This window comes from Dermacentor silvarum, chromosome 10, assembly GCF_013339745.2.
Source record: "Dermacentor silvarum isolate Dsil-2018 chromosome 10, BIME_Dsil_1.4, whole genome shotgun sequence".
Lineage (NCBI taxonomy): Eukaryota > Metazoa > Arthropoda > Arachnida > Ixodida > Ixodidae > Dermacentor > Dermacentor silvarum.
In genome coordinates, this window is record NC_051163.1 from 33,505,558 (window position 1) to 33,522,887 (window position 17,330).

The window sequence follows — 17,330 nt, forward strand, 5'->3', positions numbered from 1 at the left end:
TCCTTTTAAGTCTCAAAAAGAATCTCATTTACTCGCATTTGCTTAGTGTCTTTCTGATCATTTTCCTTTCAATCACTCGTTGCACATTCCTCGGCGTCTTGTCAATTTCTCGAAATTTTTGGTTATCTTCTCCTGAGACCCTCGTACTCTTCAAGTCTGTTCTTATTACCGACATGAAAAACACATCTTCTTGTTTAAACATCATGCTCAGACGCTGAAGGCAGCATCTTCCCGTACAAGGGCAGAATAACTGTTTCTTCATGATTCTTGTCATAAAAGCAAATTTTCTTAGCATCAACACAAAGATGAAGGTTTAATGTATCACCTGCTAAGTCGGCATGTTGATGCTGCATACAGAATTTTCATGTAAACTCGTTATTTTCGAAACACACTTCACAGGTGCTTTTTGTCACCTGCGACAACGGTACATATCTGACACCGTTTTTCATGAAATCTGTTGGAATGAAAAACTAGGCGAGAATTTAGCACTGCTAACTCTCTAAATATGCAGCATACTTGTATTGTGAGAATTGTAACGTTTCGTCAGCTGCACTCACGTGGGTCTTGGACGACCTTGCACACTCTTATTTATTGAAGTGACCTTCCTATACCTTGTATCTCCTTACAAACTTGCAATTTCGTGCACACTGTGATGTGATGATGTACGCTGAACACATTTCGAATTTTCTGTTAGGTACCTCCAAAGTTGGTGACGTTCGCCTATAATGCTATAAAGAAATGAGCAATCGATGGTGAGATCGAACCTGTCTCCCAGCACAGCAGACCAATGCTCCAACCATAAGGCTACAATCACATGCACGCATGCTTCTCTCATGCCAAGGTTGCTCTTTTAAACGTCAGGCACGTGCGTCACGTGCCAGTGTCTCGCATTCTTTTCTCGTGACAGCTACCACTTTGAGACACTGTGTGAGACTGCACAGCCTTCAAGATTGGCCACATTTTTCAGACTGCATTGCTTTTTGGGTGGGCCCACATTTTTTAGACTGCACTGCCTTTCGAATCGGACCGTGTTTTTCAGACTGCCACTGACTTTCGGATCGGCCCACATATTTCAAACTGCCCACTACCTTTCGGATCGGCCCACATATTTCAAACTGCACTGCTTTTGGGATCGGCCCACATTTTTTAGACTGCACTGTCTTTGGGATCGGCCCGTATTTTTCAGACTGCGCTGCCTTTGGGATCGGCCCGTATTTTTCAGGCTGCACTGCCTTTGGGATCGGCCCCCATTCTAAAGACTGCAATTGGGATCGGCCCAAAGTACACCTATAATGCTATCTCATTAAAATATGTTTAAACAGCTTCCATACAGTTCCACAAGCATCCAACTTCATATCCGTGATGAATATTTTTGTGCAACTGCTTCCAAGTTAATTTTGAAAAAGGACTGAAGCCAATGTGCATTACAATGTACAACAGGTCGCACGAGGATGTGTGTTAAGTATAAGCACCGCAAACTGGCATTGGCACAACACTTCACCAGCTTACCTGGAGGTATATCCTTCCGAGGGCTGAATGCAGCTGTGCTTTGCGTCCACTGTTCTTCTCAAGCAGGATCCTGGCCACTTTGATGGCTACTATGTAGTCCTGCATGACGCACATGACCAGCCAGCCTTCAGCAGGATTTCGCTCTCAAGAACTAGCAGAAAGCTGGTGGGCTAGTCAGCTACAATTCATACTAATGAACAATGTGAGACACAGGGCGAACCTCATCTACACACTTGTTCACGCTTCTTCGAGCTGTTCGTGGTGTGCACGCAATGCAGCTGCAGCTTTTAAGTCATATTGTTTACAGCAAAATATTACCACTTGCATTATATGCTCCTTTCTTTTTGTCTTCCACGCTTGGACCATTTTCTTCATTGATGGCCGTTCTAGTCAATGGCTCAATTACAGCATCATGCAACCTATGTAAATATCGTGAACTTAAGTCACGGTCTAGTTCTATATGCTGTCTAAGGTCCCCTTACCTAGCTTTGCTAATTTCAGTCTTACTGGTTAAAGAGACTAAATATAAAAAAAAAAAATAAGTTTACCTGTATAACTAAATTACGTTTCTACAATACAAAAAAAGCCACTCTTACTATGAGAAAAGGCACGGAGAGCAAGAAAATACACAGAAATGAAAAATGGGTTGCTAAGCCACATTGAAATTCACCTACTAGCTCACTGTAATGGCATGGGTTGCGACGGTGTCTGCTCTGTATTCTACAAAAGCCAAATGCTGAACACAGCAATTTTATGAGCATTTACAGCACCACAATATCCGAAATATGAGAAAATAAGTTGAAATCCGCTACGTCAGCATGATGTACCGGCAATGCAGTCTGCGGCACATTCTAAAAGTAGAAGTTTGGGCGGCATTTTCTCTTCTAGTAATCAAGCTCTTACCGCAAAATTAACGAAAACAAAGCTTTTAAGGAATGATTTATTAGTCTAGACTGTTGTAGAGTGTCATTTTAAGCCATCACATGCAAAAAAAGTTCAATTCAGGGGTTTTAAATGCCAAAACCACAATCTGATATGAAGCATGCCACAGTGGGTGAAACTCCGGATCAGTTTTAAGCATGTAAAGTTCTCTAAGTGCACCTAAATCATGAGCATTCTTGCGTTTCATGCTCACTGAAATGCCGCACCGCGGCCAGAATGGAACCCACGACATCAAGCTCAGCAACGCAACACCTTGGCCACTAGTTACCATAGCAGGTAAACCATAACATTGCCTCACATGCAATTTTTCTGGCAGCCTATCAGGTACACTTCACAACGCTCAATCACATTCACCTCAGCTAATAATATACATATCCTCTTAATGAGACCTGTGAAGACGCCAACAGTTGCGCGCACAATGCACTCTGTATGTCAGTTCAAGTGAACATTGTCTTGTAATGTTCATATGTGAGCCTCATGACTGCTTTTGCATGCATGAGCATTCAGCTTCACACAAACTTAGTAGACAGAAAACTTCTGCTGCATCTTTAAACCGCTATAGGACGGATGAGTAGTACAGACTGCAAACTGCAATTCACTGACTTGTGCTTTACTATAGGTTAGATATTCAGCTTTGAGAGTTCCAGTTCCTTTCTGGTCATTTCACTTCCCATTTCCTTGTAGCTTGGTGGTTTAACTCTATTGCTATGAAGATTCACATAATATTATGCGTTTCCTGACTCTATATGCCCTCTTCATGTAACAATCTCATGATGATACTGTGGCCTTTGCCAGTTACCGTTGGTAAGCAGACAGACAGTTCTGGAGTAGGGAAGCTTGCAGACTCACAACTTCACAATGCATTTCATTGTGTGAAACATTGCTAGCTACGAGTCTTGCCTGTGAAGTATAATGAAAAATTTTAGCAATTGCGATGGTTTTATTGATTGAAGAGAAATTTACGCGGCCATAACCGCACTGAGCTCTAGGTCATAAGCCAAATCAAGCCTGTGTTTCTACCTCTCATTAACCCAATCACAGTGGAAGTGCCGCTATGGAAACTCATGCAGACACCAGTGCCAGCTTCCCCTCTAAATCAGTTCATATGAAGCCTTATGGCCAGGAGCAAAAGAGTCATATGGAGACATGGGGATCACACAAGTGGAGTAATTTAATGCCATTAGTAAACAGCACCAAAAATATTTAATTTCAGCAGATGCTGTGCAAGGACAGCAGTACATTTCCATTGAGGTTAGTGGTCCATAAACTTTCTTGAACAGCAGCAAGTAAAATAAGCCGAGTCATGTGGCACTCACCTTCTGGTTGAGGACACAGTTGAGGATGGCAAAGTAGATTCGGCACTCACGGTCTTCCCACAACTTCATGGATGCTGCATACGAGCATGTACGCATATCATGAAATTCCTTCATGACAATGTACAGAGAAAAAAAAGTACCGTTGAACCCTTACACATCCCTTCCAACTCTCCCGATTTTTCTGGAAGACTCCCTAATTCTGACATGCCTTCCAACTCTCCCGCTTTTTCTGGAAGACTCCCTAATTCTGACCAATGCTCCAGATAATACAGACACAGCCATAAATCCCCACAAACATTGCCCCAACCGCACCGTGAAAGATAGAAAAGAGAAATACACGTCATGCAGCAGAGTTGCATCTTAAACCCATTATGCGCTAGGTAGCTAACCAAAGTGAGATTTAAATACAAGCCATTCTTGTGCAGGCAGTGTCGTCCTAATCCAGTTTGCTTCTCATCGAGACATGTGTTAAAGAATGTGCGTGAGGCAAAGGTCTAATATGCATTGCATAATGGCCAATTCTCTTAAGTCAGCTTTGCCGCTGGACAGCCGTGTTTTGCAGTAAAGCATATTAATAATGGAGAGGGGCCGCTGACATGGGAATTAGTACGTGCTCCTTAATTATACACGAGCCATATGCAGTCAAAGTACGAGTGCCGAGACACCTAATAACTGTACCGACAGCCATTCGAAGCTGTTTCTGATGTTGCTGTGGCCCAGAAAGAAAAAGGAGTGAATTTTATTGCCATCAACATCAACCCCCCCCCCCCTTTTCCTTAATTGTCTCAATGAATCTCCCGAATTTCGGGGCCCCCACGCTGACAGGTATGCTTACAGATAACAAACACGAATATAACAAATTATTTAATGTAACAAAGTAAATCTGAAATGCTTCTCGCAGATATCAACATATGTATATGCTTATAACGAATATCAGATATAACGAAGTTATTTTTGTGTGGGGCACAACTTCTAACTAGGTTTGAATGTATTCTTTAAAACACTGCACATGTCTTTCACAAAAATCCAAAAGGGCACTCCTGATTGGCTCTTTGCTGCCAGAAGAAAGGAAGAGAGCTACAGTAATAACAGAACGCGGACTGGTCCTTGCACTTATCAAGAAAATTCACTGCTATACTAGTATATCAACTAGCAAGCCTACAACAGTATCTCTGAGATACCGTATTTGTAATCCCACCTCACTCTTTTCGCCTTGTTGCAACTATTCACTTCCTGCACTTGCACTCAACACTTCTATCACAGGGACAATCAGCAGCTACTAAATACACCAGCAAAATCCAGAACGGTATTTTATGAAACTGCATGGCATCAAATCTCCGTGCCCTCACCTTGTCTCAACTGTTCACTCATGTCCAGCAGGCTGCCATCTTCAGATATGCCATTCGTCAAATTTCCAAGAATCTGCAAAGAGAAAAGAAAAAGTTGCACAGAAAACAATGGAAAAATCTGCAGAATTCAGCAATTCCTCTGGCTCTGAACTATAAACTCCACACCCAAGGAAAAGGATCGAATTCTATGATGTATAGACGTGTGGTCTCTCGTCAATGTATTTCACAGGAGCATTAGATGGCCAGCTGCAGGTGAATACTCCACCAAACATTTCATTGAGGACCCATTCGAGAGCGTGCAGCATACATGCACGACCACTTATGGTCAAATGGGCGCGTGCGAATATTCAAAAATTTTAATAGCAAATCAAACATTTCCCTAGTCGATTCAGTCTTCACTGTCGAATAGTCAGGAGTACGGCAAATACAAACATTTTGTAAATAGTTTCAAATTGTTTTCAAGAAGTGCGCGCAATCAAACATAAAGTTGGAGCAGTGGACATCCTGGTGGCCGTAGCAGACATAAAATGCAATAAGTTACGCGGTGGAAGCACACTATACAGTCAAACCTCCATTTATCGAAATTTGCAATGTAACGAACTATTATTATTTCCCCATCTTAGTTCTATTGAATTAACGAAACCTCGATATAAAAAAATTTTTCGCTGCAAGTACAACTTTGTTATATCAAGGTTTGACTGTACATAGCTCAGGAAGCAGACTTTCTTTTAAACAGCCATCACTCGCACACTCAAAAGAATCCTAATAAGAAAAAAACAAACTGCTTATTTGTTTCTAATGCTCCATTTGGACTTCTAGTAAACAAAGCTTCAAAGTGTGCAACATTATCACATAAACCTGCTAACACTGCGAATTGTACAGTCTACGCCCCCGTCACAACGGATCCGCATACAGCATACTTTCTGATACAACAGACCACTCTTCTTACTTAGTTTGCTCTGCCTATGTTATTCATGCAAGAAATTTCGGTTTTAGCAGACCCGGCTATAACAGACTACCAGCTTATACAATGGACAAATTTTTCAGATTTTGTCTGCATGGTGTTAATACCACATACTTTGCTGTGGCGATGCGTGTGTGCAGCAGGGCACTGAATGCAACCATTCTTGGTACAACGCCCCACCGGTTCAACGTCGTTGAAGTGCCGAAGGTGCCACTAGGCCTAATGCGCTAAGCGAAGCCGTAGAATATGGCACTTCAAAAATGACTGCCAACTAATGAAAAATGCACCATTTTGAGAACTTTTATATCTCATCGTATCAATTCGCACAATAACGCAGACAGACGGCGTCCAGACTGAGAAGCGCATGATGCAAACGAGCCGTCTCACATGTAGTGCAGCGGCAAGTTGACCTTGCCTCATATTGCAGCTCTCATTTGTGCTGCAGGTAGGTTTCATAGTGGTCATCGCAAAAGAATAGATAAAGACATCGATTTATTCCACCAACCACTGTTTTGTGTGAAAGAGAAACTGTAGCTGATGTTTGTGTCACAGCTGGCGGTAATGTGCTTGGGCCGGCTGACCGGCAGCCATTGCCACGCGGCAGGCACAAATCTAGTAATGTTGGCCGGCACGGCGGGTAGTAGGCCAGTCAGCTCCCCACCATTGTGACGGCCATCAATCTTGCCATCGTGCGCGTGTTTATACTATCTAGTGCGGGGAAACTGCCATATTTTGACTTCCAGCATCCGAAAAACAGCGAACAGCAAGGCCTGTGCCGTGTGGTTGTATGATTACCGCGTAAACCAGTTAACTCTTTCCGTACTGCGCCCACTGGGCATCGTTTGCCCTCTATCGATGGTTTGAAACGCCACTTTCGAGACCTTCCACGCCGCTCATGGACATACTGCGCTATCGGATGTGAAGGAGGAGAACTATATTTTAGTTACTCTAAGCAGTTCGCTATTTCCCCGCGAAGCGGTGATTTTTAAACGCACTCCGAAGTTTTGCGATCGTCAAAGCAGAACGTAAAAATGTCCGGCTCCGGAAATGGTGTACGCGCTTCGGGAGACCGCAGATATCGCAATTCCGCTACCTCTGCGGCTGATCTTATCGATACATCGAATAGCAGCAAGTCAAAGGACGCTGACTTTCTGTCAGACTTTGAGTCTGAAAGCGACGACGACGCAAACCAGCCTGGAACATCGGTGGCTGCAGCCCGGCACACCCAACTGTAGTGCTTGCAGTTAAATTTTTGTAGCGGAATACCTGTTCAATGAAAAATTTTTGATTTTTTCGGAGATAGTACCTAATAGACGGCAATACATTTTGTATATCTCATAATTTTCATACTTTTCTTTCTTAGTACATCTAAGCATGTCTTTACAAACTTTGTTCAATTTTATTGCACAATCTTGATTTTAACAATTTATCTTTTTTATGACATAAATCTCGTTCATAAAACTTTTATGAGTGAAAAGTGCATTCATTTTGCTTTCTGTTTCTGTATTACATTAAATATAGAGTGCAGTAGTTCCTTCAGGAAAAAAATGTCTGCATACAAAAAACACCTATTTTCCCCATGGTGGGAAAAGAGTTCATCTATTATTTAGCTTAATTTTCAATGTTTTTATCGTTCTTGCAATCACCTTCGGTTTAGACAGCGCTATATGCAAAGTTCCACCATTTCACAACATACCGCGGCCATAATTTTGGATATGATGAACTTCAGATTATAACGGACCTTTCTCATTGGATTAGTATTAGTCTATTGTAAGAAGCGTCGACTGTACTAGGACATGAACCAGGCTTTATAATAATGGTAAAAACAGCTTTTCTTTATTCAAAGCCATTTGAAAACTATTCAACATTCAATTCAACCTGTTATTTTTCGATTCAACCGTATTTATTCGATTATAAGGTGGTCATGATTATAGGCGAGGGTGCAGTTCAGGGACACAAGAAAAAAAACTTAAGCATGCACACTAATCATAAGGCGACATAGAGTAGCCGACGGATTACAGTGGAACCCCATTGATACGTTCCTCGCTGCTGCGTTTTCCCGGCTGCTACGTCGCGTTTTCGCGGTCCTGACCTAAATCCCGTTGACTTCCATGTATTTCGTTCCCCTTGATAGGTCGCCAATATCATATGCAATGTTCCTGCATCTTACGTTACACTTGAAAGCGGCGGTCACGTAAATTTAGCGGTGCAGCCAGCTTGTGCGTTACAACAAGTGACTGGTGTGCTGCAAGAGCGACCGGCAGGTTGCAGTAAGCGACCACGGTTTGCAGTAAGCAGGGCAGTAAGCGACCAAAGTTTTACAAGCCCGGCGTTGCACATGTGCACAGAGCAGTTGGTGAAGCATCCGAAACGAAGTGTGCATCAGTTAAAGCCTACCGGGAACCATGCACACTGGGCCAGATACACCGAGTGCAGTGTTACATTCGGAGCTGGCAAGGGTCTTATATGCGTAGCATAATTGCTGGTTTTCTTAAGTCAGCTTTGCCGCAATGGAGCCGTGTTTTGCAGTGAAGAATAAGAAAAATATTGTGGTCAAGAGAGTTGAAAGGGGCCACTGTCGCGAAACATTGTACATGTCCCTTAATTACACACGTGCGCAAGCACCGTCCACGGTCACAGTACAAGTGCTGAGATGTCTAATAACTGTACTGGCAGCCATTCAGAGCTCTTTCTGACATAGCTCTGGCGATTGGTGGCCTTCCTCATAGTTAAGTTTTCCCGGCTGTTACACTTTTTTTCGCAGTCCCTTGAAAAACGTATCAACGGGGTTCTACTTATTCAGACTCGGCAGGGACTGCCTGAAATGCTGAATTACTAACGCAGCCAGAACACAAAATGGCAACCATGACATATGAGGGGAAGGGAGCTTCACCACGCGAAGTGCGAGTTATCTGCAAATTTTGCCTTTAGGTGTGGCTTCACGGCATAGCGGCGCGTGCTGCCATAGAGCCACACTGTAAGGAGAAATTCGCAATGCCGTGAAGCCCCACCTAAAGGCAAATTTTGCGTATAAGGCAGGGGTTGACTTTGAGGCTAAGGATCCTGGGAAAAAACCTCGCCTTATATTTGAATAAATACGGTATTTGATTCGTATTCGGTTCAGTGTCAAAGGTTACCATTCGCACACCCCTAATCACCCATTCTTGTGGTCGCACGAGCTTTCGCCAGCTTTAAGAATCTCTGATAACTTCTGCACAACATTCGTTGCCTCAAAGGGCCCCCTCACCAGGCCCCATCTCAAATTTTGGTTACATACACTGAAAGCAGTGAAACGCCGTCTAAGAAGCGTTTTACCGAAATAATTTTTTCAGATCAGTTCGTTATTGGAGAAGATAGAAGAAATATAACTGTCCCGTTGCCATGCCGCCAGGAGGCGAGCGTCCCTGCCAATGGAGACACTCTCTCCCTCTGCCTCTAGTAGCGCTCCCAAGCGGTCGTCCTTCCCTACCTTCTCCCATACCGGAGCCGAGGGACATACCGCAGCATCAAGCCCCGCCTCCTTTCTTGTGGCAACTCACCTTCAACATGGGATGATTAGTCATGGCAAGTGACAAAACGCACTGTGAAGAGGCAATTGCGTGTGACCGTGATTCTCTGGCTGGAAGCGGCGTTCTCGAGAAGGAAGGAGCACAATGTTTGGGTTGGAATTTCAGCTGTTTTTGCAACACTGCAGTGCCTGCAATACTTTGCAGACACGACCATCCTGTGCATCATGTATACGCTACGCTCAGTTAGTTAAAAATGGCCAAACCTTGTGAAAGGCACTTTAAACAGGCTTTCTGTTAACATGCAACCAAGTATAATGCATAACTTAATTTTTGCAGGGGCCCCGTTTACTTACCCTGTGCACAACGTTGAGGAGTTTGTAGAGGGAATTGAGAGCCGTGCAGTGGTTTCCCTGAAACTGCGGAAGCTCAGCCAGCAGCAGGCGCATGGCGAATGGCACCATCGAACCTGGAGTCATCAGGAGATCAACTCTTAGAAAACAGCAACAGCGCACTACATGACCAGTGTAGCTAGACTGAGGACCATTAAGCCCACCCACCTCGCTTATCCGGGTAGGTATCTGGATAGAATTCGTAGAACAGGTCTGGTTTGTCCAGGTCCCCAAAGGCATCACCCTCAACCTCCGCGTAGGCAAACTTGCGTTGTTTCACAAAGAGCGCCAGCCGCGTGTACCACAGCTGCAAGGGGGAAAAGCAAGTACACTACTGTTAAGCCTGTCTCACGTGCCACGATTATGTGATGCAGAATTGTTTGCAAGCTGTTCCGTGCCGCTAAGAGGAGACATTCTTTTCACATGCTTTGACTTCAACTGTTAGTCACTGTGGTGATCTCCACTCGTCTAGTAACAAGTGCACGCTCCTGCCGACACATGCACGTACATCACACACTGTGCTGTCACATTCCGTTAAGCTTGAACTTGACCGTGCCCCCACAGCTGCCACGCATGACCGGTTTCTGCGACTGCTACAGCTACAATCCAGCCACGGACAACCAGTCACAACTCATCCATAACACACAATCCATACACAATCCATTCGTAATCCATCAGTACTGCCTCGTCTCACCAATCTCGGTGCCCTTTCTATCACCATCAGCCTCCAGAATAAAGGCCTCACCCAGCCACCCTCCCCTAACGTGTCTCTCCTTGGATCCTTCTAAATACAAATACTTCCTGGATCTCTCTGCCTGCCTGATATATCTGTGATTGAACGGTATTACCGTATTTACTCGCCAATGAATGCACTCGTGTAATGAACGCACTCCATTACAGTGCCATTACAGCGTGTCGTACGTACTATGTGTCGTCCTACTTTTTAGAGGTGGCCGTGGAAAAAAATATTGCTCAGAATGTTACCCCGCATAATGAATGCACCCCCATACATCGCACAAATATTTCGGGGAAAAAAGTGCGTTCATTATGCAAGTGAATACAGTGTGTGGTACTAAAATATCTTCAACATGGAGCAGTGGTAATACTGAGTGCAAAGTGAAATGTTTAGGAAAATGTAGCATTCCTTTTTAAACCATTCAGCCCTCAAAACACCATCAATCAATCAGGTAAAGTGCAGCTCGTCGTTAAAGGGAACACATGGGTGTGGAGGACATGGCAAATGCTTCCCTCTGGCAAGTGTACAATCGCCCGGCTTTGCAGTAGATGACTTGAGGTTGGAGGCACTGCCACCGTTCTACACACCTGTGCAGCGGATTCACTTAGCTGCAGCCTGCACTTGCAGCTAAAGTACCAGCAAAGTGAGAGCCGCAGATAAGGGTGTTCTGTTCTCTTTAACAGAGCGTCACACTGTACACATGAGCAGTGTACACGTGTTGCTGGGTCGCTCTGCACGCAAAAAAGGGATGAGGACAGTGATGCGTACCTGGAGGGAGTAAGGGCTGTGCCTAGACGGATGACCTCCAGCTCCGACTCCTTGGCCAATGCTGGTCAGTAGCCTGGTTGTCAGGTTGATGGCCGCATTGTGGCACTGTGCCCCCTGTGAGGTGCAGAAAACAATGGGTCAGCAACGAGGCAATGTTGGATGGTGAAAGACTGAGCATTATGTTACGTAGAGGCAAAAGTCACTAACGCAGGATGCACTTCCCGAGTAACAGAAATTGTTTGCATTATGCTTCATGAAGTTCACTACACTTTCATCCTATTAAAAAATTTCATTACATTGAAGTTCGTTATATCAAGGTTTAACTGTATAACAAAGCCTCATCTTGCTGCAGTAAGCCAACGCTGCACAGGACATACAATAAATGATGAAAGAAATGATCATACAAACTGCTTAATCTCATCTAATCAAACCTACTTATCGAGTTTAATGTCCAAAAGCAACACATGGTTATGAGGAACGCCATAGTGGAGGACTCGACATTACTTTTAGACCACTGGGGTTCTTCAACGTGCACGTAAATTTAAGCACATGAGCCTTTCTGCATTTAGCCTCGATAGGAATGCGGCCACATGACCTTCTAACAACTCAGTTGTTAGGAGGGCCTCGTCGTTCATGTTCGTGTTCCAGTTACGGGTCTAGTATATCCCTGCAGCGTTGTGTCCCAATAATACAAGAGCAGCGGTAGGACTCACAATAAGCTGCTTCAGTCCATCTTCACTCTGCGGCACGTCATCAACAGTCAGTGTTCGCCGAGCACTGGCCTCGTCGATAATGTGCTCCTGAAGCAATGATCGAACGGTGTCCACCTGCCAGAGATAAAAAGCAAAATTTAAGAAAAGAAAAGGCATAGCTGGTGGAGTGAGAAGCAATGAAGGCAAGAACTAGCATTTGGGTTTTTGCGCACATTAAAACATGGGCAGTAAAATTTGGACACAACAAATTCAGCATTGTCCTGCAAACAAGACGATCGACAGTGTCCTTTAGCATGACACTTATACCCCTGTCACACGGACATTTGGGAGGACTTCCAACTGATAGTCCGTTGACTCAAAGGTCAAGTTCGAGCTGCTACACGGGCGGTTTCAAAGGCCGCCGAGTCAATAGTCTATCGAGCCAACAGAGCACCCTAACACTCTATCGAAACCCCGATGGCCTTTGAGCAATGGCAGTCACATCGAGTGGTGCAAACGTTGCCACAGTTTTGCTACTCAACAACTTAAAAACTAAACATATAGATATAACAATGTATAAACAATTTATTAAAATGTTTAAGCAAAAATAAAAGAAATTTAGTGTTTTTAAGTTGACTTAATATTATTTAAAACTTTTGGTGACATGAAAACGAAAATAAAAATCTGCAGCGCCACAACTCCTTTGAGTCGATAGAGTTGTGGCGTTTCGAAGGCCGCCGACTCGGGAAGGCCTTCCAAGTGTGTCCGTGTGACACGGGTATTACATTATTGAAATGTGCATTAGAGTTCTTCACCTAAAACACAAAAGCCATGCTAGAGGTTATGTTGATGAGAAAGCGCAGTAGCTCTTTCGGCTAAACCACTCGCTTATTTGCATGGAATCACTAGAATTTTTCACAGACTGGCATTTGCTGGTGCATTGTGTTTGATTCCATGCTTGGATGCCGTACTTGCCTGTTTCATGCAGGATAACCCAGACGTACACATCATCTGTGGTGATGCTAAACACAAAAAATGTAGATTTCCTCACAGAAAGGTACAGTTACCTCATCTGTCTTTAGGAATGTGAAACCATGCAGCACCCTTTTACCTACAATGAGTGTTTCACATTTAAAGGGGCCCTGAACCACCCCTCGGGCTTGGTGAAATAACATAGTCCACGGGTAGCACTACACTGCTGTGAACATTTCAGCCAAGTTTTGCTATCGTACGCAGTGCATGGAGCTCGCAAACGGAGCGTGAAGTCACCTTTCTCTCAAACACTCTCGTTTCAGCAGAAGCCATGATCCTCAACTCTTTTATGTGTACTTTATTTCGTGATAAAGCACATTCCAATATGCGGCTGCTATTGGTCACTGCGGTCGGCTACGCTGCGGCTGCCGCAGGTTGCCGCTGCAAGTCCACTGGCTAAACGTTCTGCGGATCGTGAGGACAACCACGTTTGGCTTACATTCAGCGCATCGTAGGCACCAAAATTGGAAGTCGTGGCATCTACGTTAACGTCCAAAATTAAATTTGAACTGCACGCCACGGTGACATTTAGAAGGCGGAACGTTGTGGCCCTGCCCCACCTCGCTGTAGCCTTCACAGGGCAAGGCATTGAACAAGGAACAGGAGCACAACGGAGGCTGTGTTTGATTGGCAATAACTCCGCTTCTGCTGAACGCATTGAAGTACTTTTTGCGGCAAAGTATTTCTGAAGTAGCCTATTTTCACTTCAAATGTCTTTCTCCACTTCGATAAAAAAGTGGTTCAGGGCCCCTTTAGCAATTTGACAATGTGCCGGATGAACCAAGCACATCTGACAATGGTGGGCTCGCTGCACAAGCTATCAGCTACAACACCCACAATGTCACGGCAATCAGGTACCACAGGTGCAGATTAATATGCAAAAGCCAAAAGTAAACATTTAGAGCAATCAAAAGGGCAAACATGATATGCACTTGAAGCACCTGCTCTGTGCATCACCTAGGGAGATTTAGAAATAACATCCTCAAGCTGCTTTGCATATCCCAAAATCGAAAACTCCTTTGTAGCCCTTTGGTGTTTTATTTTACTCTCTTTGCATTTGTTATTTTTTACTTGTTTTGATTTTTTTTGTACTGTTTTTGCATTCCTTTGTACACCTGGCCAATTGCATCCCCTAGCTTTAGGTACCTTATCTGAATTTCCCTATTACGAAGTGTTGCAGTTACGGAGAAAAAAAACTTCCGACAATTAATGTTTTCAAAATAATCTATGGCTCATAACGCCGTTACAACAGTACTTCTTCTGTACAGAAGAAGCAAAGGTCGCACCTGGGGCTCATCGATAATGACACCAGGCATGGTGAGGTGTTCGCGCTCCGGGAAGACAGTGCCAGGTTCGGATGTCGCAAGTCGGGTCAGGAAGTCTCTCGTCGCAGCTGACGGCAGCCAGCTGTCATAAGCGCAGATGTCACCGTCCTCCACGGGCTCTGTCATCAGGCAGGGCTCCTGTGATGCAATATTAAAATGGTCGGGTTAAGTCTAGCTATGTTCACATTTGCTTAACCGAAACGTAAAAGAAGAATGTGGTCCCAAGGTGTTTCGATCAACCCAAGCTGAGCGTAGAATAGTTTAAGCACGTAATACGGAAGTCACATCTGACCGAGAAATACTTTTCAATTTTCAAATTTATCTTACATTGACCCTTCGCTTGAATTAGAAACCCCTCACACATACGATGCCTGTTCAAAGAATGCATCAATTTCATCTTGCCCAGCTTTCCACTTTATTACAAAACACTTTCTGCACAAAATTTCATGTGCTGATAGTCCGCACCTCACTTGTGGCCATGTGGATAAGAATATACAGCATCTCCTATTAGAATGTCTGCAATAGAACACAGAAATATATTTAATACGTGATTTAATGACATCGAGCAGCTGGCCCTTCAGTCTCAAGAGGATTCTAGGTCTGCGGCCAACATATTCATTAGAAAGACAAGTGTTAATGGCCCTCCAGAGATTTGTTGACACAAGCAATATCCTTGGAAAATACTGAATTGACTTTTTATACTCTACTATTGTAAGCTCACTCTATGCGTTTTATTGAGCCTGATTTCATGTGTCTTCCTGTGAACTTCTGTGTTTTCTCCTGTGCACGCAATTTAGATTTGTTATGAGACTGGACAATGCATTTCAGTGTTTTTTATGTGGCGCTATGCGAGATATCTATAGCGTAAATAAACGACTTGACTTTAGGATTCAGTGTTCTTCACTTATTCATGTGACTTGAGTTTAAGATTAAGTGTGTTCGACTTAATTATATGAGTCATCTTTAGGTTGGGTGTGTTTTTATGCGACTTTTTCAAACCTGCACCCTTTAATTACCGGGTGCGTCAAAAGTTCTCGGACAGCGCTAGTTTCGAACACTGTGATACAAGTACAGTTAAACCTGGATATAACGAAATTGACAAATTCCCGAAAAACTTCGTTATAAAGAGGATTTCTTTATATGCAGGTTCGGCCCGCAAATTCGAAGAAGAAACGCTTATCGTATTTACTCGATTCTAACGCGCCCTCGATTGTAACGCGCACCCGTTTTCCATTTTCGTCGAAGCACTCATCCTTGGAATGTCACACAGGTACTGGATGCATGGACGTGTGTCGTTTCGCTCAAGCGCGAGGCATCGGAAACGAAGAGTGAGCGTCACGATGGCGTCGTAGCGTCGTACAGTGTTACAGCAGAACCCTGCTGTTACGTCGTTTTCGGCCGGTCCCGGCACAGCTCCCATAGAACCCAATGCATTGGTAACCCCGCTGTTGCGTTGCAACTGTGGGACCGTTCCCACATCATACGTTGCGAACTGCCACTCCTCACCGGCCCGAGTGACCATTTTGACTTTTCATGTCGCTTGGCTTGGTGGCTTGACGATGGCATCGGCCGCCCAAAGTGCCGGGGGTGGCAACTATGACGTATTTTCGGTTTCAACCAGCAAAAGTATGGCCCTTGAGATCCGTATTTGCTATTTAAAGATGGTGTCTATGACACGTACTGGCCCTAAAATTGGTTTTGGCTCATAGATGTTCGGTATAAAGTCCAAGGGCAATAACTCAGTTGCCGCGCGCCGTATGCTGTATGGGCGAGTGAAAACGTGCGAGGGGAGCCGACGACCGCGTCTAAAACTCGCGCGCGCAATGAAGACAAGCAGGGAGGAAGCGCGCCTTCTTCCGTTGCGCTCGAGGCACCGGCGAGGGAGCGAGGGGGAGGGATAGCGGGCGGCGTTGTACTGTACTCTGGCATAAACTACGTACTGCCACAGAACATGTACTGCTCGGCGGCGCGCGGTCGTGTGGACCATATCTTGAAAGCGATCAGCGTTGGGGCAGATTCTACGCAGTGTAGGTGCGTCGGCGGCTCGTAACTTTGTGTGTGCTGTGTGTTGTTGGCGCTCAGTTTTCTTTGAAGCGATAGACAACAGCACGAAGGTCACTTCGCTCGCTTCTGCAGCGGCGCTTCCACACGCCGCCAGCGTTTGACAGCACGTGTGCGCGCTCATCGAGTGTGATGTGTCACAGCGTCTGCCAGCACGTCGGCAACATTAACTGGAAAGGGAGAGTGCCGGCTTAGCGGGCTAGGCCAGCTGCAGCAAGCGGCAGGATCAGGTTTGAATGAAGGAAGGGGGGAAAGGTCACGCCCGCGGCGGCAAGATCGCCAGGTCGAGGGATGCAGGCCCGCCTCGCACATGCACGCACGCACACGTGTGCTCGCTTCGCATTCCGTCGCAGCGGAGAAGGTGCTTCCGGTTGCTGCTCACGCAAAAATGACAAAATTTGGGGCGAAATCTGTAGGTTGTCGGCGGGGAAAATTCGTTATTTCGAGGGGGTCTCCCGCTGCCACTTCGTTACGTAGAGGGGTCTCAAATACATGTGCTTCTATGGAGTAACGGCGGGGAATAGAAAAACTTCGTTATATCCAGGAATTCGTCATATGGAGGTTCGTTATAAGCAGGTTTAACTGTACCTATCTTTTCCAGGTAATTTATTTTGTCTCTGGCTTCTTTATTATTTACTCTCTTTTTTTTTTTTGCTCAGTAAGTGAGATTTATGGCTCTTCATTTTTCAGAAATGGTGATACCGTATCAAGCAGCAATTCTGAATTTTGCCAGCAGTG

The 17,330-nt window shown here is 44.7% G+C and overlaps 1 protein-coding gene across 1 annotated transcript in view; it reads right to left on the reverse strand.

Moving 5' to 3' along the window:
* The window catches only part of LOC119466649 (trafficking protein particle complex subunit 12), a 35,836-nt gene that overhangs the window by 6,625 nt on the left and 11,881 nt on the right, over nucleotides 1–17,330 (reverse strand). Inside the window, exons 4-11 of the mRNA XM_037727168.2 lie at nucleotides 14,493–14,669; nucleotides 12,196–12,309; nucleotides 11,483–11,596; nucleotides 10,147–10,285; nucleotides 9,943–10,055; nucleotides 5,117–5,189; nucleotides 3,768–3,841; nucleotides 1,510–1,608 (exon numbers count right to left, since the gene is read on the reverse strand). Of these exons, the coding sequence (XP_037583096.1) occupies nucleotides 1,510–1,608; nucleotides 3,768–3,841; nucleotides 5,117–5,189; nucleotides 9,943–10,055; nucleotides 10,147–10,285; nucleotides 11,483–11,596; nucleotides 12,196–12,309; nucleotides 14,493–14,669 (903 nt within the window). The remainder of the gene's footprint in view (nucleotides 1–1,509; nucleotides 1,609–3,767; nucleotides 3,842–5,116; nucleotides 5,190–9,942; nucleotides 10,056–10,146; nucleotides 10,286–11,482; nucleotides 11,597–12,195; nucleotides 12,310–14,492; nucleotides 14,670–17,330) is intronic.